Below are 26,546 nucleotides of genomic sequence, written 5' to 3'. Positions count from 1 at the left end.
TGCAATAAGACAGTTTTATTGTTAGTGTGTGTATGCACATGATGAGCAACAAGGATCAGTGACACAGAAACTGGGACCTGTCCTAACATTAAGTGACCATTAGTGCGACACTGCGTAGCACTTCTGATGTTGGTTGGGCACCCACCCTTGTTGGCTCTGTGAAGATTGTTTTATTATTTTCTTTTTTAAGTTTTATTTAAAGCGTAATTTGTACACATTGTTATTTTTATGGACTAAACAAATGACAGAACGTGTTAATTAGTGAGCTTCAGAAGTGCTGGAAGGTGGATTTTGTTACTTCTGAACAGAGCCAGGCTAGTTGTTCCCCCTGTTTACAGTCTATTCCAATAATACTCACGTCCATGTACATTGAAACAATTTTTGATCATTGAAATGATTCCTTCCTAATATGATTCTAACTTAAGTGTTTTTCTTCAACCTCAGTGGAAGAATATTAACACAAACAGTGCAGCAAAATACTAGAACTTCAGATGATACTCTTTTCAGCATAATGGATTTTGTCCCCCCTCTTTTTCATTGGAACCACATCAGAATCAGAGCTCATGGGGCACCTTCGGCAATGGTTCATGCTGGACTCGATCCGGCAACCCACCGCAGTCAACAGACTGAGCTAATGCCGCCCCTTAGGATGGGATCTCTTCACAGCCAGTATTGACAGGAGGAGCGAAACAAAACCTGTTTTAAGTGTATATATTGGCATTTCAATGTTGCTGTTAGACAGTGTGTGTGAAGCTATCCTTTAAGGTGGACTGCCAGGACAGACTGTAACTCTGTGTATCAAGCCTTCTTCCCTCAAACAACCCAATCTACAGAATGACCCTGTCAAACACTGATGCCCCCTAGAGGTAATGCTGCTGTGGAGTTTCAAGAGAACACGTTTAATCAACATTTCAAAATTTTATAACACTCACTGAATTAATTCTTCGGCAGTGGTATATACTGAAGTAGTTCCAAGCCTTTAGTTGCCTGGCAACCCTATTTACAAAATACAGAAAGCAACATGTGTTCTCCCCATCTCTGGAGCAGGCTGCCTCTGGACCAGATACTTACAAATATTTCTCCTCCTACAAACTCAAATATGAATATAAAGGGTTCATCGGGCCAAAGAGTAAAAAAAAATTATTAAAAAAAACATGTGAGATTAAGAGATACTGCAACATAATATTGACACATAAATAAAAACTATGAATTTAAAGGTGGGCCAAATTAAAGATTCAGTGCGTAGGTTTTAGTGACATCTAGTGGTGAGGGTTGTGAATTGCTCCCCCCTCCCCTATCCAAGCGAGTTGTATAGCTAAGGTGCCTGAGACAGGACAAAAGATGTCATCTATGAGATAGCAGAGAGTTGCCCATCAAGAAATAAGGTTTCTTTAGATAGATATATTAAGAAATTATATTTATTTAATTATTCAGTAAAAATGCCAAGGAAGGTAAGGTAACGGCACATTTCTGTGCACGTAACAAAGCCATAACAGAGGCTGGAGAAGAACTTTTCTACCAGCGCAGTAAAAGTTTAGCTGTCTGATCTGAGCTTTGATGCTGGAAGCTGCCTTCTCAGCTGATTGTCTCACGAACCTAACAAAACCAAAACAGAGCTCAGCAGGGAGAGATTAACTACATAAAACTAATCCAACAACATATTTCTTCTACCAGGGCAGTAAAAGTTTAGCTGTCTGATCTGAGCTTCCAGCTGTAAGCAGCCATTTTATTACCAATTAGTGATCAGCTGATTGTCTCACAAACGTAACCAACAAAGCCAAAACAGAGCACTGGAGAGAGAGTAACAACATGAAACTAATCCAACAACATATTTTACACCACAAGCCAAAGCACAGCACTGGAGAATAAACCTATCCAACTAACCTTACATGATTTTTCTATCAGGGCATTAAAAGTTTAGCTGGCTGATGCTTCCATGCTCTAAGCTAATGGCTAAGCTAGCTTATGATTTTATTGCCAATATTGCCAGTTAACGTTACTGAGCAGCTGATTGCCTCTCTAACTTAACCGGCAAAGCCAACCCACAGGGTGGAGAATAAGTAGGCGACATGAAGTTAATGCAATTAACGTTACATATTGACAGAGTAAACACCTCACCTCTCTCTGTGATTATGGCCAGCTTCAAGCTAAAGCTATCAAACAACAGCTTTCATTTGCATCGCTAAAGTCTGACAAACTTAAGTTAATTACCTGTCCAGCAGAAAACAGACAACTTCAGCTCCGCTTTGAAAACATCTGTCCCACATTATAGTCTTCCATCTGGGAAAATCCACATCCATGATTTCTGCCGTCAGATGTTTGTATCTGTCCCAGTTTGGCTTCATGGTATAAAGATCTACAGGCTGTCGGCTCTTGTGCTAAATAACACGTGTGTGCTCGCTCATTTGTCCAAATGTCACTTATCTTCTTACTTCTAATAAACCAAAAGACTACTCAGAGACTATTTATTAATTTTTTTTTTCCCTCTTCTTCTTCTATGGACACATTTAATGTAGTGACAGGCGTCGACACTGACTGAATTACACAAGGAGAAGAAGAACAGCGTGATGGGGAAACAAGCTCTGTAGCGCTGTTTGTCCGTTGTTGGCTATTGTAGAAACATGACGACAAAATACAGCGACCTCCATACAAGGGGGTGCCCGCGGTTATGTAGATATAAATGTCTCATTCTAAGGTAATAAAAACATAACGGTTCATTATGTAAGGTCTTTATACAACACTGAAAACGTAGTTATGGATATTATATTGCATTTCTGTCAGTAGATCCTCAGAAATATTGTGCACTGAACCTTTAAATATGCTGCTTTAAAGCTTGTAGATGGTGCTGAATTAACTTAGCCTAGCTCCTGAGGCAAGGTTTTCAGAATAACAGGTGCCCTGATGGAATGCAGAATTCTCTCAAATGCAGAATTCATCACAGCAAGGCCACAGCAGCAGAGATCACTATTTGAGTCGGGAGGTCTGCTGTGTGATTGCCTAAAAAGACCAGTACGTAGGATTTAGTGGCATCTGGCGGTGAGGCAGATTGCAATCAACTGACAACCCTTCCCCTCATCCTTCCCTTCCAAGAGTGTAGGAGAACCTATGGTGGTGGCTAAAAACATGAAAGGCCGTCTCTAGATCCAGTTTTTGGTTTGTCTGTTTTGGGCTTCTGTAGAAACATGGTAGTGCAACATGGCGGACCCCATGTTGCAGGACCCACTCCCTCTGTAAATACAAAGGGCTCATTCTAAGTTAACAAAAACCTCAGGATTCTTATATTTAGGTGTTTATACACTAATGAAAACATAGTGTTGTGAATATTATATTGAAATTCTGCCAATACTCCTAAATCTTACAAATTGGTCATTTCAAAGATAGAATGTGTAAGGTTTGACCAGAATATTAGTTTAAAACATAAAAAAAAACAACTAACATTATCAACAGGATGTGAAGAAGTAACAATTCTGAAGTTATGTCAAATACATCTATGTATTTTGTTGCAGAGATCATCATTGCATCTATTCAAATTAGCATGCTAACTAGCTAGCCCTACCTGTCACGTAATACCACTTCCACAGGAAATATTCTTACACCTATTTTCTTTATCAAACAGAAAAAAATACACCTTCTACCATCGTACGCCTTCTGAATTCAAGTTTCTCTCTTTCACCAATCTAATTGCCATGGCACCATGCCAACACACTTCATTCAAATTCAACAGAAACTAAATAGAACTCACCAAAACTCGAATCATCGAATCAAACCCTTAATTCACAGAATTAGATGTGAAAATTTTTCTGACACTACACATTGCTGCCTCTCTAATGCCTGACCTCTGGTGTCCATTCAGGACTTGGTCAGCTAATAGGACCGCTAAGTTAGCTGCATGGCTAACTGAGCTAACGTCACTTAGCAGCAGTTATGACCTGGTATGTGTGGTATTATTTGTAGTAGGAATTTCGGCAGGTGGACAATAGTCTCACATTGTACCTTTAAAGATTTAACAGCTTTCACGCAGCATCGCTAACTTAGGTGGAGATGCTTAAATGTTGCTTGTGTGGTCTCTTCAGATAACACTGCTTCAATTACTTGTCGCTACATGCTTAATGTCTTTTTTAAATCAGGTGTGTTGCAACACAGACTTTAGACAGGCAAAGGCATTAACTGCATTAATGAATCTGCTGGATTTGTTTGAAAAGAAACCAAACAGGCTGAGAGTATTGAGCAAGAATTTTAAATACACTGGACAAAAGACAAAATCACAATTAATTCTGTGTTCAACAGGCAGAATCTGAGTAAGACTACAAAGACTTCACCTAGTGTGACGCATCAAACAACTACAGTGCACAACCGCTCTCACAAAATAAAACTAATCATACCGCAAATAACGATAACAACCACCATTGTCTATATAATAAGACTATTAAATGGAGTCCCCTGCAATCAGTCAATTCCTCTCATCAACACAACAGCTGCTATAATGAAAGAAAGTTTCACAGAGGAGACCCTGCTTTGATTTGCGGGTCTGTCGGTCTTTGTTTCTCCTTATTACTGTTTAACTGCAGCTCAGAAGTTACGGAGTGAATAACAATGTGTGCATCCTCAGGCAGACTGTTAAATCCCTCCACTGTCAAATACAACCTGAGCTCAATGGGCTGTTATCCATCTAAAATATAAAGTAAAGAGGTTGCAACAACTCTGGGAGGCAAGTATCTTTTTTTACTTAAAGGTGAGAAATACTGGAAAATAACAGAAGTATTTCGCTTGGAGGACTCCACATCACAAATCTGGGTACCCTTGGGATGGGAATCATTGCATCAAACCATTTGGGCTCTGCTGATCCCCGCCTTGCCACATTTTATTTTAACTTAATAAAAAGATATATCAATGTGCTCAGTCAATATCTACATGTCCCTAAACAACTGAGGCTTCAGAAATCTCAGGATCAGACAGGGCCACAAAGCAATAAAATACAGATGAAGGTAATCTTAGGATATAAAACATAACAGACTCCCGTTCAGAAATAACAAATCTCCAAAGCTGACATCCAATTTAATTCCAAATTTGTTTATAAAGCACATTTAAGGCACCAAAGTGCTGTACAGTGAAAATATAGCAAAAACTATAAAAACAACACAGTAAAAACACAATGACCATCTTAATGCTTCTGTTTATATCATGAATTACATCATGTTTGTTTCAAAACTGAGAAGGACACCCAAACACACTTTTAAGTCGCGTCCTTTTGTCATTTGCAAATCAGGAAACAGGAAGTGCACATCCATGGCTAAAACACTATGACTGTCCTCGAGACACCAGCCATTCATCACATCTACTTATTTAGCCGCCCCAACTCTTAAATAGGACATTATAAAAGAGGGAATTAATTTTAAGCGTGAAGAAACCCAATTAATTCTCAGTGAGAGGGAGCTAATCAGTTTGTCATTCTCTGCCTGTGCACGTGTGTGTGTCCACATGTACAGTAAAGAATGTGTATGTGCATGCACATGTGTTGGCTTCTGTGAATGTGTGTGCATGCCAATCTATTATTGCCTATATTAAGCAGTGGCTGTGTGGCTACGTGCTGGCGTTGCCAATTTGTTTAAAACAAATTCATCTTCTCTGCTGTGATTAATGCAGCGCCATTAAGATGCATGACCAGGTTTCAATGTTCATTGACTCATGCCTGGACCTTACATGCAATGGGCATTACACAGTTGCATTAAACCTCTCTCTAGCAAGCCCTTCGCTAGTTGAGGCCACCGAAAGGCTCGCTTTGGGCTTGCATCTGCCAACAAATATCTGCAGGACAAAGGCTAATTAATGTCTGGGGAAATCTCATTCACATAACAAAATATATGAGAAAAACAGACATCAGTACAGCACAAGGTGATTATGGAGACCTTAAAAGCTAAGGGGCGCAGTCAGAACGAATTCAGAGTTTAGTTTAGCTGAACACATGATTAAACAACAAAAGACAAGAAATACAAAAAGACAACATGATGACACAAATTGGATCCAAAGAACATGGCATACAAACAAAAATAAATTCACAATATTAGATAGATATTTATTCTTACAGTGGTACAGAGTAGTGCACTGTAGAGTGTGTGAGCATGTGCATGCGTGAAAATGCAGCAAGTCTTTTCTCCTGACACTCACAACCAGGAAACTTGTTAGTCTTGAAGGTGATGGACTAGCTTACAATTTTCTTCAAGCCAGTGCAGCTTCAAGTTGAAAAGCTTTCAGTTTGAAACAATAAAAACATCACAATACACCTGACAGCTCAAAAAGTCTGCAAAGTAGAAGCCTGACAGGCTGTTGTTGTCCGTTTTAGGCTACATCTGGAGCCTTGAAGGCATGGGTGTATGGCTCAGGCAGGGAGCTCCCAAGGCCATCCTACCATCAACGACCAAAAGTGGCCATATTGTGTTGAAAAGTTCTGCCTGGGGAGCTGGCACTTGTTCATATTGTAGTCCCATGAGATGAAGTCAGGTGTATTTCCCCGCTTAGTAACTAGAAGGTAAATTACCAGTTTATGCAGCTAGTAACTTAACATTTAAACACTAAGTACAATGTCCCCTTCATGGGTTTAGCATGGAAGCTTTTCAAGTTAAAGCACATAACCTCATTAATATAAGAAACTTGTATGTATGGAAGGTTTAAAGGTACCCTGTAAAATGTTTTATCACTTGTACTGCTATGGAGCAACGCTGCGAGTTTAATGCTTTTCCACTGATTGACAGTTGGTGGCAGTAATGTGCAAAGAAATGCAACAACGTGCCAAGAGAGGCAGGGAAGAAGAAGGCTGCTAGCTAGTGAACACGGACATAAACAATTCATGTTTCAAAATATTTAGAAAAAAAAAAAGATTTTGATGAGGAAGGAAATGCATTTGATATGCTTGTTAGGTGCATTTCGGTGTATATAACTTGGCTGCACAAATTACCTAGACTGTAACACAATGTTTTGGAACTTAGGTTCTGTTTCTCTTCTTAAACTATAATTTGTACTGTTCACAATATAACTAGTTTAACTAAGTGAGAGTAAGAGCTGAAACTTAAAGGAAAAAATTATTTAGTGATCTGAACCCAACATGATTAATAATGACAAAGGTTGTACATATTGATTCTCTGCAGTAAACATTGCCGTCTTTGCTGGTTATTCTCCATGTAACAACGACAAATTGATATCATTTAGTTCATGCTCTACAAAGTAGAACAGTACAGCTTAAAAAGCAAATAGAAAGAGAAGTTTACTTTTGTGGTATTACAAAAACTAATGTAAGAAACCAGCTCAGCTCAGATTTTACTGTCCCAAACTTGAAAATAGGGAATACGTAATTAGGTCACACATCAACAGTGTATGTATCTAATATAAGGTAAGGTTTTTTGAATGAAAATGGGACCAAAGAAGAGCAGTGATGCAAATTCTTGTTTGCCATCAGACACTTTGTCTGGCCTGCAGGGTTGCTTTACTATGATGCAACTGTCTGCACTGCTCGAGTCATCACAGCCAACTGCCACCCAAGTGATGCTGACCCCACGCTCTCTCATATAAACTCACGCAGACACACACACACAATCTCCTCCTTCACACAACGCCTTATCCTCCTGCTCTGCGCTCCTCTCCCATCTTTACAGAATCTCTATGTGCCTCTTCCTCTCCTCTCCCCCAGTGTATGATCTAATCTAAGCAGCGCCAAGCTGAGCTGGCCTGAATAAAAAGCCTAAGACAGCCCTGGCTGAGCGGAAACCCTCCAGAAAAAGAGAAATGGAGAGTGTGAGCAGCAGTAGTTTAGCTGACCCGAAACCTAATTACCTTAATTAGACGGGACACATATGATGAATGAATGGGTGGAGCAAAATTAGGTCAAGAGGAAGACTAGAATATGAAAACATGGTAATGTTCAGACAGGCAGACATGGGGCAAGAAAAGGACAGAGAACGAGCGGGACAGGGAGGGAGGACAGGGAGTGCTGGTATCAGTGCTTAGGGGCAATGTTAACCTGCAAAATTAAGTCTTTTTGCAACCTAGCCACGAATATACTTCAAAGCAGACACGTACACGGACAGCTGCGGACAGCTGCGGACACCACGGACGCGGACTACTTTTGTTTATACTACTTTTTGGAGCCAGCTTGGCGGACTTGTTCCACACAAGCGCAGACGACAGGTTGTTGCCCTGCTAGCGTAGTGGGCGCGGACTCATCCGCACTCACAAAAATTGGGAGGCACGTGGATGTCGCACAGAGCCTACGCGTCCACCCTCTGATGACGTTTTTGTCATCACAAACACCTCGCATACTCGTGGATGTAGAAAATATAACATTTCCTTAACACTTGTGGTGATTTTAGCTCACAGGACACACAGTATCTGTATTTGTACAGCGCCTTTCTAGTCAAGAAAAGTGTGGGTACACCACGTCACATTCACACACCAATGGAACAGCCAACGGGGGCCCCACACAGGGTAAGTAAGCTCATACTAGTTATGTTTTCATTAAAATATTGCATATGTTTTGGGTGAATTTTTGACCTTTTAACAAGTAACTGTTACTGTGTCCCATGTCAGCAGGCATTCTGGTAGAGTGGAGGCCTGTAAAGTTGAGTTGAAGCATGAGATGGATGTTTTGTTTACTGAAGAAGAATCAGAAGCAGGAAACTAATCTATTGTCTGAAAAAAAGTCCTTGTGTTCTTTCTGCATGCATTTGTATTTTTCATATTTTGCGCACTTCATATTTATTTCACTGTTTCAGAGATGAGTATTTGTGCAGTCTGCACATCAAAATATTTCACTAGGTTCAAAGTCAATTCTGTTTGCTGCCCTTGTTGCAACATTAAGAAACTTTTTTTAAACAGACATTTTTGGCTGTTTGATGAAAGTAGAGAGCAACTGGAAACATGTTTGAAAAAGCAAGGGGTGACATAAGGCACAACAACACATGCAAACAGACTCTCCCAAAGCCATACAGGATAATTACTGATAGTCAGACATGTATTCTGATTTAGCCTCCCTTCTAATTGCTTCAGTGTTATATATCATTCCTTTACCTATCCCAAGTTTGCACCTCCCAAATACAGTCCAAAAGTCTAATTTAAATCTATCTGATGTAAATATATCTTCGAAAATATTTCATGGAATACTATCAGTGAAATCTTGGGTGCTTGTCTCCAATTCAAATTCTATATCCACATCTTCAGAATATGTTGTCATGTACTGTGATGTTACATAAAAAAATCTAATGGCAGGTTGCTCTTCATGTTCATATTATAACTGGGACCGTTTCATAGTGGGCAGGGCACCACAACTTGAAAGGCATGGCAGAAGGGAGACACAGTCACCGGGTATCAAAGGTTCATTTAAACATCTTAAACTGGGTGAGACCTCAAAGAGAATATGGCCAATACTGGGTTACTTTGTAAATCTAAATGCAGCTTGTGCTTCTATCTGTGTTTCTGGCTCACTTCAGCACAGCTGCTCCTAAACAGGAAGAGACACGGCTGAGAGACGCAAAAAGAAGGAAGAAAAAGAGGGTGAGAAAGGACCAATATAGACATCACAAGCTGTGCTGTCCACTCTAAACCGAGGTGAAAAAAAGATACAGAGACAGAGAGAGAGAGACAGAGACAGAGACAGAGAGAGACAGACCGAGACAGAGAGAGAGAGAGAGACACACACACACACACGAGTTAAGAAGTGGGAGCACATGAGAGTGGCAGATGGACCAATAGAAAAGGCAGAAATGGGAGTTTATAGAAAAGGCTAAATCTGGCCCATGATACAGACGTAGCTCTTTGTCACTGTCACATCACACAGCGAGCTCCATGAGCACTTGGATCACACATTTTTTGGTTATGTAGTATTATTACTTTGGAACGCCGCAGTGATGACAATGTTAAAGTACAGTCTGTCAGCTTTAATTTCGGGGTGTTTTCATCACAACCGGATGAACATTGAGAGAACTAAAGCCCTCTCTTAGTACATGTTCTCCCAGTCTATGTGTGCCAAAAGTATTTGGACAGATTAAGATTAGGTTTACATTCAAAAAGTAGTCACTTTCACTATCAAGAGCCCACATTTTTATGTACTGACAGGACTTTGCCAGTATGAAGATAGAGGATTAAAATGCCAGTCAGCCGGCAGCTATGGATAATCGCAGCACATGTCAAAATATGTTTTCACTTATTTGTGCATGAATCTGTGCTCCTATGATGCTTAAACATCAACTGTATGATTGTTGAACAGTGATGGTCCAATCATAGCTTAGCAACTGCGAATAAGCATGGCCGGCTTTTAAGGCTTTGGATTTTTCTACATGTTGCACATGTTTTCCGGTTCACATCTCCACCACGTTTTCTTGTTGACAGTATCGTCGGTCACTCGCGCAAGGGCATAGGCTTCACAAGCAAACACTGTGTTCAGGTAGTACTCATGGGAGTTGTAGTATCGTAGTGTCACATTGCAATGCATTTGTTATTGCAGATGTGTTACCATCTGAAATCCACCTGCATTTGGCGAGTTGGCGGGTGTTAATGTCAAACCCTGGTTATCATGTATGTAAAATACATATTTAAGACACCATTTACAAGACTTTCATTTTAAAATTACTCAGCTGGAAGCATTACAAAGTCAGGCAGAGTTTTACAAACAATTCATGAAGCTAATATTAGCTAATTATTAGAGAAAGTGCTTTTGACACATTATTTCAAAAGTGACTATCAATTCTAACAAATTGTAACTGAAACACTGAAATCATTATTCCATTTAGCTTTTTCAACGAAAGGCATGTTGAAAGAAATGATACTTTCCTAATCTGGACATGGACATCCTTATATGGAGTCTTTCAAAACAAAAAGTAATCCCACCAAAAAGAGCCGATTTAATAAGGCCTAGGAATGTTTTTGTACTCAAAGCATCTGTGAACACTTCAAAGCAGATACACCTGCATTATTCTGAGAAGAATAGCATGCATTATGCAGTATTTTGGCTTTTCAAGAGTCACATTCACTTGCATTACACAGCAAAGACAACAGGCATTATACAGGCATCTGGGTTTATATTCTCCCAGTTATTACTGCATCCCTTCTCTGAACAGAAGAGATTCTGAGTCGGTGGCTTGTAATTGTTGTTCTTGTTCTTGATGTTGTTTATGGTTAATTAATGAGCTAGTGGATCAAAGGGAGAATCCCTGATCCCCCTGGAAGTTTCGACCCATATCTCTTCTCTATCCTCCAAAAGCACTCTCCCTCCACTTATCAATACAACACAGCAGCTATAAAAATACACCATGGGAAAACTAAACAAAAAAAAAAAAGATCTGTAGCTGCATAGTCATAAGACAGCTAATGTTGTTAAGAGTCTTCTATTCACTGGATGTGAGTCAGACATCTGCTGAACAATGTAGGTCAGGATGATCGGCCTTTCAGTAACACACAAGTTACTTTATAGCACTACTGTATGATGTAATAAGGCCTCAATTTGAGGCACAATGACCTACCTTCTAAATCTAAATTATGTACATTTTCACTTGAATGATTCACATTTGCAGGTGTCTTGAATAAGAGCTCTGCGGCAAGACTGACCACAAGAAAACCTGTGCCTCTGCACAACAGCTGCTGCGATCTTCGCCTTTTAGAAACTATTCTTCTTGATTATGGTTAACACATCAAAGCATCGTAACACATTTTGTTCACAAGCCAAATGGATAAATTACAAAACAGTATTAGTTTGTGCTGTGATATTATCTCTTCAGGCAATTCTGTTGGATCTCTGCTCTAATTATCTGGCAAACCCTTTTCGTAAATGTGTGTAATACAGTAACAATTATCTTAGACCTGTTTTATTCGATAGCCATTGACAGAGATTGATTAAAGTCCTACAAACTACTTCATGTATCTTCAAAGCCCTGGAAAATCTTTATCTTTACAAAGCAGTATCAAAACTGAAAAAAATTGTCTTTAGGTATTAGTCATTATGACTTCAACACTCAAAAACTCTGCTCGTCTGTTTCATCAGAACTGTGGGTGTGCTTAGGTGATGTGGTGGACAGTGATGAAACAGCGCACTAGCTCTTTTTATGATTATGGTAGAAATGTTGCTAAATGCTGATTTGTGCATGGAGGTACATGACATCACCTTTTCCCAGCTGAGGCTAGCTCACTTTAAAGCAGTAAGTGCATTTCCATCCACCTGATTTTCTGCACATTTTCATTTTGCACATAAAAAAACTTGAGTAGAAAAACCAGAAATAAAAAAAACACTGAAATAAGCAAAAAGGTTTCGTCAACTCCACTCAAGAGGAGTTCCTGAACGTCTTTGCTGAGGTGGAAAAGTTTCCATACTGATAAAAGAAAAATGCAACAAAATGCACTGGAGACAGGCTTGGAGAATAAATTAAGACATTAATGAAGCTTGTGACATGTGACAAAAAATTACAGGCAACAAAAACACCCGACCTGTGTCGGTTGTTTTTTCAAATTAGTACATGAAACAAATAGAAATGCCATTACATCCTCTTGCTGGTTTAATGGCACCCGACTAGAGAATTAGCGCCACCAACTGTTTATCTTGATGTGGCCAACACCTAATATTCGTATAACAGTAGTGGGACACGTATTAATTACCATGTTCTTTTGCTGATTTTCTGCGGCTAAAATTTGCTTTAAATTTTAATGGAAACCTGGCTACTGCCCAGAGCACTCTACCTTCTGAGTGAAAAATCTCTGTTCATGGAGGACCCTGCAACTCATAGTAAGAAGCTGATTTTCAGGCCAATAATGCCATGATTTGTTTAGTTTTACGAGTACAGTATTACAAGCAGCTTTATTATTTATATTGCAGTACTTGAACTTCCAATTGGTCCCATTAGGTTTGATACACATGCATTTTGTTTGAGCTTGAATGTTCATTCTTAACCAAAATACAGTAAACTTAACTCAAGGTCGCATTTCAGTCATTTGCTGGGTTGTGTGTGTTGGTTCAGTTGTCACGTGACCTAAGTATGGAAATCAGGTAGTCATATACTGTATGTAGCCGTGTAACCATAGTTAGTTCAATCAGACATATAGTCTGTAGCCAGCTTTTCCTTGAACTTCACATTTTAACACAAAGATACCCTGAGTTCATTAGAGAGGAGTCCTTGAACGTCTCTTTTGCAACAGCCAGAATGGCTCAAAAATATTCAGGTGAGTTTAAAAATCTGAAGTGCCTGAGGAGAAGTAGTCTTTACCTCCATCTCTGTTTCATCCAAAACCACAGCAGAGAAATCTTGCTTCTCCAGGAATCCCTCCTCTGTCATTGTCTGCTTGCTTGCCTGTGGCTAATTTAATAATTCTAGAAAGTTATTCTTAGCCCATGACAACTGAATGACATTGACAATAACAGTATTGACAAAGGGCACAACGTACAATGATGATAACGAAATGCCAAATCCTTGGTGTCATCATTTTAGTTTCATAATTGATTAAAACTGTAATTAGAAATGAGCACACAAATGCTCGTGAATGAATGATTTGCGCGCCCAGGAGTTCAGAGAGGTGGCTCTGTACTGTGTACCTTCAGGCTGACACCAGCAGCTTGTGTGCACTGATAAGAGGATGTGTTACATCGCTACCTGCCCACCTTTTCCTCACCATCAAGCCTCACAGATCAATGTCGTGCAGTTTTGTGGTTTCTCAGAAACCTCAGTGGACATGTTAACTGCATTATGTAATTTATTTTATTACTCACAGACAATGAAAAGAAGTATGCAATAAAGTTGAAAATCAAAATGTTTATGCCTCTATCCCCTCGAGTTGTTGTAGTTTCACTTTCTTCCCATCTCCCTCTGCATCTATCTGTCTTTCACTCCTTTTCTTTTTTCATAATTTCATTGTCTTTCCCTTCCTTTCATTTCAGGCACCGGGCCCACTGGGAAATGTTAAAGTGCCCTCCCACTCTGATAGCTTTTTAAACCTACTTAAACCAACTTAGATCAGACATCCATGCAGATTCATGTGAGAAATCAAACTCATCCAGACAAGAATATGCACATCTGGTGCATGCATGCACGCACAGCTGAACACACCTCATATCGCTTTCACACTGTCACAGCTGACAAGTGAAGAAGTCAGAAGTATGAAGACACGAGCGAGATGGCGGCAGGAGAAGAGAAGGACCTGGAGTCATCAGAGGGTAAAAATAAATGCTTCATCCTGTCACTGATGTATACCAGACTACGGTGTTCGGTAAATGGGTTTAAGGTTGAGCAAAACTAAGGGAAGTAACAGAACATAGTCACATATGCATTAACACTATGGCCAATTTCCAAATCACCTCACCTACTGTTTTTGTCTTTGGACACGAGGAGGAAACCTGCAGACACCAAAACACAACCTCTATGTGAACATTGTCACCACTGAGCCCTACTTTTGACTTAGTTAGCAGTTAGTCTTTCTGAAGTGGGCAGTTAGTCTATAAGTATTATAGTTAACAGTTGTTAAGTAACACGTTTCAACTAAAAAGTTGTAGTTTAGTGACATGAGGTTCAACTATGTTTAATAAATTGGAAAGGATGCATATTATGCCACTCATCATGTTCTATCTTTATTTGCAAATGAAACAGCCTAAAGGAAGAGCCATTAAAGCCGCACTAATCAATATGTTTATATTAACAATGGAACAAGTGGCTACGTGTAATGTGAAAAGAGATGCTCATACCCGAAGAGAACTATGACTGTAGTTCCCCTCAGCTCTATAGAGTGCAGACTGCAATTAGAAGTTTGAATGGAAGCAGTAATATGGAGCATAGTCCTACACAATGTCCTACAAAGCATAAAACAACTTACCTGCAGTGCTGCACTGTGGCATCACATATGGCTAATGTTCTGTTTAAAACCCCCTTACCTCCAACACAAAGTCAGTAGCCATTTGCAGTTAAAGGAGTGAAAAACGTTGCCCTATTGTCCAACCCTACTTTTAAGTTACTTTCATTTAGATCATTTATCTTGAGACTTCTTATTGCCCTGTGCACAGAGCACAGCAATTGAGATTTGGCTCAAATATAAACAAAGTCAAAGTCAATACAACACATTAGCATCATTAATTTAAAACTGAACTAGCTCACAAACACGACCGTGTTTCCCAGGTTAATGAAGGCTGAGCCCTGTCCAATATTTATTTGTGTCTGGCAGGCCAGTATGTATCCAACAAGGCTCGATGTGACATTTTCAAAAATCAATAACTTGGTGGGTCAGATTTTGTCTCAGTCGCTGCAGCGAGGCAGCTGAAACAGGAGTGTTGACAGCTACTCATGTAAATGGCGCAATTTCTGAATCCTCACATCAGGAGTGACAGTAGTACTGCTGATCCTGAATGCACGCACACATACACACACATTAATTAGATAGCAAATATCACAACTCAGTTCCCATATCCCTCTGAATATTGGGCAACTCCTATTAAACCAGATTGTTAAAAACATTGGTGGTGAACAATAATGACAACATCCTGTATCTACTGTTCCTCCTCTGTAGTTATGACTGATATCATTAGCTGAAGAGCCAGCACTAGCCTTGCCGCTACAGCCACTTTCATTGTTTACTATATTCCCGCAGACAACTTGTTATATCTCAGGGAGGAGGAAAACACTTGTGCTCTACATGACGGGCTTGTTTAAACAAAGCCACAGCGTTGCTGGCCTGGGACCAGAGGAGAGCCTGTGGTGTGATTGTGTACCACACCGACCCAGACTCACTGATAAAGCTCGATCGAGACTGACAGCCAAGCAAATGAACAAATAACTTAGTAAACACCATTAAAAATGCACCATAAATACATGTGCATAAATAAATTAAAACACAGTATGGGAAACACAGGCAGACTTATTTCTTATTAAAGATATATAAAACAGTGGATTAATTATTCATGTAGACGTCCCCCACACATCACAACCCATTTGAATTATCTAACTGGGAGTGTGTCCTGGTTGGTAACTGGACACAACTCCCATCGTCCATCAAGCACTTGGTAACATTATAACACTGCCCAATGCCCAGTTATTAGAGATCTTTGCCATGCACAGCCATCGATATTTTTGATAAGAACCTGCCAAGGGAATAGCTCTTGAATCAGTGCAGCTGCAGAAGGTGCAATTTTGTGCTTTATTTAGATAGAATGAGGAACAGCTTTACTGCCAAGTGTGTTTCCACATAAAAGGACTTTGCTTTGGTATCTTGCATAACAATAACCATAGCAGGTAGAAAATATGACAAAGACAAAAGAAAGTACCGCAGGTCAAGAACCATAAATATAAAAAGAGTAGCTTGATGAAAATTTTCCATTGCCCTGTACAGCTCTCACCGACCGAAAAACTAAAAAATATGTTATATAATTCTTTCTTTAGCTTTGCTTGCTAATGTACCAATTTAGGTATTTCTCACTGCAAAGCTCCAAGTAGCTCTATAACATCAATAAATCATTAGCACATATCAATCAAATTGCTTTCCACAAACAAGATTATTGGCCCCTACACAATTTTTTTGCATTGTGTGGCAGCAGCTGGGACTTGTACTATTCCTCTAGAGCACGCAGAGCGAATGCTGTTCGAGGTTCTGGAACTGGTAGATGATGCAGAGAGTGAACTGCAGATGGAAAAGGCATATTTATCCTCTTCAGTAAAGCAAACAGGATAAACCTTGAATCAACTGAAGAATCAACTTCCTCTTTGGAAGAGGACACAACAGGGTTTCTGAGGGTGGAATTTTGAAAAAACACTGGAGTGATGAGGAGATTACAAATAGTCTTAACGATAGTTTATTGACACTATAAAAATGGTAATTATATGAAGGTGTCACACTGAATTTCATAAAGATATGTTTGACATTTTGAGAAATGTGCTTATTCGCTGTCTTGAGTGTGATTCCTGAGAGTTAGATGAGACTTTCATGTCTGTTTGCTAAATGAAACTGGAGCCAGCCGACAATTAGCGTAGCTTAGCATAAATACTGGAAACAACAGGAAACACCTAGCCAAGTTCTGTCCAAATAAAAATAACATCTTGATGTATTATACTTTTTCCCTGGGCAGGGTCTCTGGATGGCTGCTGGGCGTTTAGTTTGTGCATTGGAGGCCGGGGGAGGCATCTCCTCGTTGGCTTGGAGGGACCTGTTTGCGTCCCTGTTTTGCTTCGTTGGCCTCGGATCCGTGCTTGCCCATTTCTCTGTCGGCCAGTTGTTGGACCCCTCTGGATACTGAGGTATATAGTTAGTTTTCGGGATGTGCAGTGTGGGTGCGGGGCAGGGCTGTGCTCCGGTTTGTTCTGGGTTTGTGCCTGGAGTTCTCGGCCCTTGATGGATGGGTGGGTTGTTGGTGGCATGCAGCTGAGCTAGTTGATTTTGCCTCGTTGCTGGTTTGGCTGGTGTTGCATGGCGGCCGGGGGGCGCGCTGGGCATGGGGGATGTCGGCTGGCGCCGGCGGCCTTAGTTTTTTCCGGCAGTTGGGGGGACGGTGGACTTTTATTGGCGGGTGCACGGTGACCTGTGCGGCGCGTTTGCTGCCGGGCTGGGGCTTGCTGCTGGTGTCTCTCTCCGCTGGCTTTCGCTGTCGTGTTGTTCCGTTTGCTCTCTCTCATTTGCCCGACCTCGCACGCGGGATTCGCGGGGGGCTGCTGGGCATGGGTGTCGCCGTGCTCGCGCAGTGTGCGCGTTGGGCTCGTCACTTGTGCATTGGTGTTGATGATTGCGTGGCATTTGGGCATTGTGGTTGTTTGCTGCGCGGCGGTGGGGTGCTGGATGGGGGAGGCCACTGGTCTATGTTGTGTCTGCGCCGCGGTCGGTCCGGGCGCTGCTCTTCCTCTTTTGCGTTCCGTCGGCATTACGTTGTCAACTGGCATTTGGGTCGGGGTCTTCTGCGTTTGCATCGCGGTGCATCTGGGAGTCTTTGTTTTTTTTTGATTTGATTTATTCTTTTTCTTTCTTCCACCCCTATTGGCTACTGGGGTTCTTGCCTGCCTGTTACAGTCGTGGCGTCCCACTCTCACTAACAACTACATTCTTTAACAGGCTTATGCGCACACACATGTACATACACACACATACAGACACATTCACCCACACGCACACAGACACACACAGTCTCACACACAGACACAAACAAACTTAGGTTGTCCCTGGTAGAATTATTCCTGATGCCTTTCTTTCAGTTACTTATTTAAATTAATTATTATTCCAGCTCTCGTGGCTGTGCTGTGTTGCTTATTTAGTGTGTGTGACTGTTTCTTGTTTTCATTGTTCTCTTAGTTGTCTTAATATGTCATTAATATGTCAGCTGTTTATTGCTGCTGTTCGGCTGGTTTTCTTTTACTATTATTATTATTTTTATTGTTTTTTTGTTTGCGTTTGTTTGTTGTTGTTTTTCTCCTCCCCAAGCCCCCCTCTCTGTTCTCTTGCAGGTTTCGTTGCTTTCTGCAATTGGTGTTTCCCACAGCTTTTCCCTGTTGTCCCCACCCTCCATCCCCCTTTCCCCCTTCTCTTGCAGGTGTTGTCCTTTCTCTGTGCTGTCTGTTTGTGCCCCCCCATCCCCGTGTCTGCCCCCCTGTCCGGCCCGGTGACAAATCAATACATAATTAAATAAATAATAAAACAGACAAAGGAGTATTTTAATACTCTCTTGTTAAAGTAAAATCTGTCTGGCACAATATGGTATCCAGGTCATTATACTCTATACCAGGCTGCTGGGCAGGACAGGTTTAAAAAAATAAAATAAAAAAAAAATAAAAATAAAAATAACAAACATCTTATATCTTGTTTGTTTAACCCGTACATAACCCAAAATGTAAAAGCCATAATTTGTGGGTTTTTTACGGTGAGTTATGTGCCAGACTATTTCTAAGTCAGGCCAGTGTCTACCTGGAGTCTCGCCATTACTGTGAAGTTGCCAGACTTCACTATAGCTATTTCCTCCTGCTTCCAGCATTTATGCTAAGCTAACATAATCGCCTGTTGGCTCTAGCTTCATATTTAGCGTTCAGACACGAAAGCCTTCTCATCTAACTCTCAGCAAGAAAGTTAATTTTCTCAAAACTTTGAACTGTTCCTTTAAATGCTTTAAATTTATGTTGAAAATGCAATGCATTCACAATCCTCCAATTTATGACGATTTGTTAAAAATCAACATACTGAACACAGAACTGCGGCACTTCCTTCATGAGTATCATAGCTAATACAGAGTAAGAAATCAAAACTCACCTCTATGAGTTTGCGTTCATAGCTGGCAGCCAGCTCCTCAATGTCACCCATGAACTTATTCTGCAAGACAGGAGCCTGCTCCTCACTCGACCGCAACATTGACAGGGCTGCAGCAAAGAGAGAGAGAGAGAGACCGCACAGTTCAATTTACACAAACGCACAGCTACTGTCACATGTCAAAAACACACACTGCGAGGACGCACTCTTTTCACAACCAATTACAAACCATGGGTTTCTGCCAATTATAATCATTGTGTTGTCTTCGGTAACGAGGTGTTTTAGCAGCGAGAGAACAATGCACATGGAGTACACCTATATAATATACACATTACCAGCAATTCAAGAGCCATGAATCTCTATTTTATTTAATTCATGGCACACACTAAAGTAGATATGAGTCATGCACATTACTAAAAAACATGCAATCATGCAGCTGAAGTTGGAAGTTTACATACACCTTAGCCAAATGGATTTAAACTCACATTTCTTGAAATTTTATGCCAGTAAACATTTCCTGTCTTAGGTCAGTGAGGATCACTACTTTATTTTAAGAATGTGAATTGTCAGAACAACAGTAGAGAGAATGATTTATTTCAGCTTTTATTTCTTTCATCACATTCCCAGAGGGTCAGGGGTTTACATGCACTGAGTTAGTATTTGATAGCATTGGCTTTTAAATAGTTTAACTTGGGTCAGGCAGCCTTCCGCAAGCTTCTACAATAAGTTGCTGGACTTTTGGCCCAATCCTTATGACAGTACTGGTGTAACTGATTCAGCTTTGTAAGCCTCCTTGCTCACACATTTTTCAGTTCTACAAATTTTTAATTGGATTGAGTTCAGGGCTTTGTGATGGCCACTCCAAAACCTTCATTTTGTTGTGCATCAGCCATTTTGCCACAGCTTTGCAAGTATGCTTTGGGGGTCATTGTCCATTTGGAAGACACATTTGCGACAAAGTTTTAAATTTCTAGCTGATGTCTTCAGATGTTGCTTCAATATGTCCACATAATTTTCCTTCCTCATGATGCCATCTATTTTGTGAAGCGCACCAGTCCCTCTTGCAGCAAAGCACCCCCACAACATGATGCTGCCACCCTAGTGCCTCACGTGGTGATGGGGCTCTTTGGGATTTCAAGCTGCACCCTTTTTCCTCCAAACATACTACAGTTACAATACTTACAGTTACCTGTTTCCTCCAACAACTTGACAAGGTGCTTTGCTGATGTTCTGGATTTCATTTGCACTTTTTGCACCAGAGTAGGTTCATCTCTAAGGAGAACGCGTCTCCTTCCTGAGCAGTAAGACAGCTGCAGTGTTTATACTTACAAACTATTGTTTGAAAAGATGAACATGGTACCTTCAGGCGTTTGGAAATTGCTCCCAAGAATCAACTGGACATGTGGAGTCCAGTTTTCTGAGGGCGTGGCTGATTTCTTTTGATTTTCTCATAATGCCAAGCAGTGAGGCACTGAGTTTGGAGGTAGGCCTTAAAATACATCAACAGCTAATAACAATACTAATAACTTATATTGTTATATTGCCTTTCAAGGGATCCAAGGACGCTTTACACTTGAGACATAACACAAAACAACAAACAACAAAAAGAGGTCATTAAGGACTATATGCCTTGGTAAAGAGGTGGGTTTTTAGCAGTTTCTTTAAAAAGTGTCCAGAGAGGGAACATTGCAGACCTCTAAAGGGAAGGAGTTCCAGATGGTGGAGGCTGCAACGCTGAAGACTCTATCCCCAAAAGTCTGCAGTCTGGTGTGAGGGATGGAGAGAAAATTCTGGGAGGGGGTGTAGGTACACCTCCATAAGCTTCTCAAGCCAAGCCATGATTTTCTTGAATTTCCCAAGCTGTTTAAATGCACAGTCAGCTTTGTGTATGTAAGTTTCTGACCCACTGGAAGTGTGATATTGTGAATTGTAAGGGAAATAATCTACCTATGAACAATTGTTGAAAAAATTACTTTTGTCACACACAAATTAGATGTCCTAACAGACATGCCAACAGTATAATTGGTTCACATGAAGTCTGTGGAGTGGATAATAAATGAGTTTTAATGACTTGTGGTGTATATAAACTTCTGACTTCAACTGAACATATAAAATGTTGTAACACAAACACATTTTTCCTTCTGCGAAAACTTCTTACTGTTCTGCCAAAATGATAAACTTGCCTTCTCTCACTGCCGGCTGTTTTACTCTGACTTTCAGACAGAGATCATTGTTTCTCTGCACTCCTGAAGCTCGCTAACCAGCTAAAGTCATCACGGCACAGCCTAAAGCGCCACTTCTGAGCCCACAATCATCAACTAATCGGGTTCCCTCCGAGAAGAAAGGCAGAGCTTAGCAGAAGTCAGAGCTCCGCATCTTTTTGCAGACAGGTGGTTGGGAGACGGATTGTTTTTTCACCTCAGAAAAAGCAAATTAACGCAGTTATTTCAGTGCGACCACACACAGCTAACACCTAGACAAACACACTGAGGCAAGGAGGAGGGAGAGACAGGGAGAGAAAGGTAAAAAATAAAGTACAGAGATAGAAATTCTGCATGTACAAAGGCTTCACAGAGCTCAAATAAACTTGTGGCTATGGCTCTTCAGGGAGGCGTTTTAGAAAGTATACAGCTGGTCTGTGATTAAAAAAAAAAAAGAGTGAACCTCCAGCAAGTGTCTGAATGTCTAGACAGAGTGAGGCAGGTATTGATGAAGGAGGCCAGCTCATTGTAGTTCCAAATGGGACCGCAGGGAAAAACGCTTCTGAGAATCACTTGCAGGTACAGGTACAAAAACAAGAGCACAGTGGACTACAGATACACATGCACTTTATATGTGCATTGCCAGATACACAGTTCGGTCTTCCTGGTGAGTCTTTTGGTCAATTCATTATATTATACCTCAGACGATGTTTGCATCTCTTTTTTCTTTCCTTTTCTACTGACAGGCACAGCATAGCAGCATGGTGTCAGGGTGGGTTAATGCTTTACTCAAAGGCAACGCTTGCTGAGGGAAAGGGGAGAAGGACTGGATCAAATTACAAATCCTCCAACCTTTCCAAACCACTTTTCCACTAGCTGAATGGAAATTATTATGATGATGAGAATCCTACAGAGTTAGGAACAGGCAACCAAAGATGTAAGGGAACCATATCCTCACCTCTCAAATATGTGAATTGCACATGATCTTTAAAATAGTCACCTGTGGCTTAGTTGTTAAGACACTAACTATGATCACGATAAGTCCATCTTTCTACTGGCGCTATCAAATAAAATGTATAAAATGCCCCCAAAAATACTTTGAAATGATGCTGGAAAATGTGGTCTTTGCTAAACTAAAAGAAATAGAAAAGGAAGCATGAAGCATGTTTCCTTTATAATAGCTGTCACTGAATTACTTTTGGATCAATCAACTCAATTTGGGACAATTTTCTAATAATTACACTTTCATAGAGAGAATAAAGTTTACATCTTGCTCCAACACTGGCAGTTCCTTTTTTTTCCTTTTATAATAACATACACATAACCAAACACAGACCAACAAATTACTCAAACAAACAAAAGATCAGCAAGAAAGAAAAGCGAGAACAAGAATGTCCCCATCCTAATGTGGACAACTGAAGTCGCTGAAGTATTTTCATGCACTTGAAACAGCCATATAATAAATAAACTGCAACTAGGGCATACACATGTACAGCATTTAAATCATCAAGTGCAAGCGCACATTTTTCATCAAATAATAAAGAGGACTGTATATAAAAGAGGAACCACAGTTAGGAAACTTCTTAATCAAAAACAATTTTCAACGGTACAATTTCAAATGAATTTTACCAATCTAGGTATTAAAAGTCACTCCCAGTTTAAAACTGGTGACGTTCCAGTAACAAACCTGATCCTCTGACGCCTTTATGAACACATGTTTCAAGGTGTTCAAATTGCTTATTTTGTCTGAAAGGCAATTAAAATATCCAAAGGGATTCAGTTTATACTGGTATAAGATGAAGGTTAGCTGCAAATCCTCACATTTTGCCTTTTTATTTGATTAATTACGAGAACTGCCAAAAAATTGAAAAAAAAGAGTAAGTAGGTCAGTAACTCATTGTTTCAGTGTTCATTTAGAACATCAATAACAAAAACACAGATCGCAGATACACATATAAAGAGTACACGTACAGAGATACAGACCCCAAACCTAAACGACAAAGTTCAGTTACGCCACAACCTACATATACTGGCACTGCAAGAAAGTTACACACACCCACACACACACACACACACACACCCACACGCATGCGCGCACGCACAGAGGCAGACAGAAATGCATTATCACGGCTCCTGCAAAGGGCCCAGGAGCACAGCAATCCCCAAGCTTATCTTTGGCCCAGCAATAGCACTGTACTGTATACCTCAGTCAGCAGCCTAATAGCCCATAAAACTACTGTGTACACACACACACACAGAAAATATATATACTCAAAAAAAATGCCTAAAGACAGACATCCACAGCAAGAGAGCAGTGGCATTAAGGTGGCAAACAAATACATCAACACACACGCACATAGGATTGCTGACGTTTGCTCTCACAGCACCAATTTGCCTCAGCTCTGAGTTTTTTTTCTCCCTTAAGTTGGATTTCTGTTACCTGTCATATTGATAGCCTCTTAATAATGACATATACACGGGGTGTGTGGGCCAACGTGAAAGAATGAAATGGGCGATGAGTTAGAAGGGGCGATGAGAGAGAAGGGGGCACGCACAGATGTTCCTGGCTCTAGTAAATTGGACAGACAGCTGGCCCGTAATAACAGAACTAACTGAGCAAAACTTCCTAGCAGCTGTTTGTGTGTTTGTGTGTGTGTGTGTGTGTGTGTGTGTGGGCGTGGCATGTAGAAAATGTTGAGCTACGTATGAGCAATATGCTTTAGTGCAAGTGCAACTACTGTAGGAAGAGTGTCAGATCATATTGTAAAACTGTTTATTAGTGAGTGTGAGGTGCCACACTGTCCCATTCCCTGAAATGTGCATCCCCTGGGTTTTCACCTGAGCGTGTGCACCTCCAGAAACCTCTCTCTTTAATGATTGGTGTGTGAGATAATGAGCCAGTTTAGTGGGGAAGCGTACTGAGAAAGAGTGAGCGCGCGCACACACACACACACACACACGAGAATTTCCCAAAAACTGGAGTGAATGTTCACACTGTTACATCCACATAAACTTTTTTGAAATTGGAGTAATGATCAACTATACACACAAGAGTGGATTCCTACCAGACGTCTAAAAGATCTTAAACACAAGACAGGGGAGGCAGGTAGAGTGAAACACGTTTAAAGAAACAGAAAAGCAAATTCAAAAAGCAAAAGTTTATCGGTCTTTTTGTGGAGGAGACCAAATCTTTACTGTTAAATAAATCTTAAGTGTTTGTGAGAGGGGTCAGGTCATCAATAACGGTGTTATTGATGACCTGACCAGGCAATATGGCACCTGTATTTGTGCCTAGTAATTGGGATTATGGAATTTTCCATTCAATGCTTCCTCCATATTTCTGTTGTTTTCACTCGCAGATTAAAGTGATTCTAACTCTGAGCCACAGAGCAGATGGACATCATAGGTTACAGAGCAAACTGCTGTCTCATACAAAGTGTGTCTCATTTGTCTGTCTTGGGGCGTTGAGGGTAAGCTGCTGGGAACTGCCTACTGTCGGCAGGTCAAGAGGTTAAGAGAAAGATTCACCGCTGAACTGTGATGGCAAAAGGTGAAAACATGGACGAGCTGAGACATTCTCTATCTCTTGTGATCTGCTGTTGCTACCAGCTAGAAGGACGGGGAAGAAGAGAGATGAGAGGAGATGAGAGGCTTAAGTCAGTTTGACCCTTAGACCCTTTACATATAGCAGCAGGGTTTGTATACACACCGCACTGCATTCCTTTTGACACACAAGAAAGGCAGGAATACAGAAATCTCACATCAGAAATGACTTGTGCCATAACTCTTCTGTGAAATCAAGAAAAACCTTAAATATTCTCTCCAAAGTGGAAGCTTTGACGGGTGATAATAACGTCTGTGCCACTTGTCGGGGAAGCAGGGCAGAGGCTGACACGCTTGACTAATGCGGCTCCGTCCATTAGCGGCAAGGAGACGCTGCTCTGCATCCGTGACCCCGGGTGCAAGGCAGGCTGGAAAAAAACAAACAAACGTCCGTCCTGCTCCAGCTGAGGTGCTCGCCGAGCCAGAGCAAGCCTGCTCAATAAAACATGTGCAGGGCTCTCTCCACAATAGGACTAATGCGCGATCAAGTGGAGCGCTCCTTGTAGTGCCGTAACAGCACAAGCCCGCGGCACCCACACCACTGTGAAATTGGGGCTCTTCTGAATCTCGCCTACCATATCTTATCTTCTTATGAAATCGCTCCGTCCCTCCCAGCTCCTGCTTCTCACCCTTTGTTCTTGCTGTTATGCCCCTAACTTTCTTTTATCTCTTCTTGCTTTTAAAAAACATTGTTTTTGTTGAGTCTTCTCCTCTATGAAGTATTGATTTGGTCTCTTTTTCGCTTGACTTTGTTGCGTCTTTCTTTCAAACTCCTGTACTCCCTATGTTCTACTCGTTTATGCAACCTTCATTCATCCTACTTCTTTATGGCAGCTTTACCTTTGAAATCTTCCTAACATCTCACACATTCATCCTCCTCTTCATTGTCTTTTTTCCCCCCTTATCAATCATTAATTGCCATTCAATTTAACTTGGCAGCGGACTGTGATGTGGTGTTACAGCAGACCCATGCCACTAATCAGGCATGTTGTGAAAGCCAGCCACATGCATGTCAATGAAGACATGCACAAAAGGATTTTTCACACCTGCACGTGCACCTACACACCAAGACACAAAGTGAGTGCCACACATGCAGAGAGACGTCAATGCAAATTCAGGTTCATCTGCATTTTGTTAGAAAACTACAAGACCGAAGAAATATTTTCTTCTGCCTCGCGGCGCTAACAATAGCATGCATTCCTTCCACTCTTACCAATACACACACACACACACACACAAAGTTGAGTTAATTATGTAGTCAGGCCATACATTGTTGATGGGCTGGCAAGGGAGCAGGCAGGCGGCTGACTGAGTTAATTAACAAGTGCTAATCAAAAGCAATCTTCTTTCATTTTCTAATCGTTCATACTTCATTTAGATAACAGAGGCCTTTGTGTATCAGTCCATGTATGTGTATTGAGAAAGAAAAGAGAGGGGGAGAGATCAGGCCAGCTCACTGCTGTTACGTGGGACAAACAGCACGAGATTTTCATTCACACGCATGCGAGGCAGGAG

At 40.9% G+C, this 26,546-nt stretch overlaps 1 protein-coding gene across 2 annotated transcripts in view; it reads right to left on the bottom strand.

Moving 5' to 3' along the window:
• Window positions 1-26,546, bottom strand: part of snx29 (sorting nexin 29) — a 146,939-nt gene that overhangs the window by 63,095 nt on the left and 57,298 nt on the right. For both annotated transcript variants that reach the window (XM_038735558.1, XM_038735557.1), the window contains exon 15: window positions 19,231-19,337. In XM_038735558.1, coding sequence (XP_038591486.1) covers window positions 19,231-19,337 — 107 coding nt within the window. The remainder of the gene's footprint in view (window positions 1-19,230; window positions 19,338-26,546) is intronic.

Source organism: Micropterus salmoides, unplaced genomic scaffold, assembly GCF_014851395.1.
Source record: "Micropterus salmoides isolate LMB-PRFRI ecotype aquatic unplaced genomic scaffold, ASM1485139v1 Ms_hic_scaffold_21, whole genome shotgun sequence".
NCBI classification, from domain to species: Eukaryota; Metazoa; Chordata; class Actinopteri; order Centrarchiformes; family Centrarchidae; genus Micropterus; species Micropterus salmoides.
Note: the sequence above shows the minus strand (reverse complement) of the source record. Positions and strands in the feature narration are given on the sequence as shown.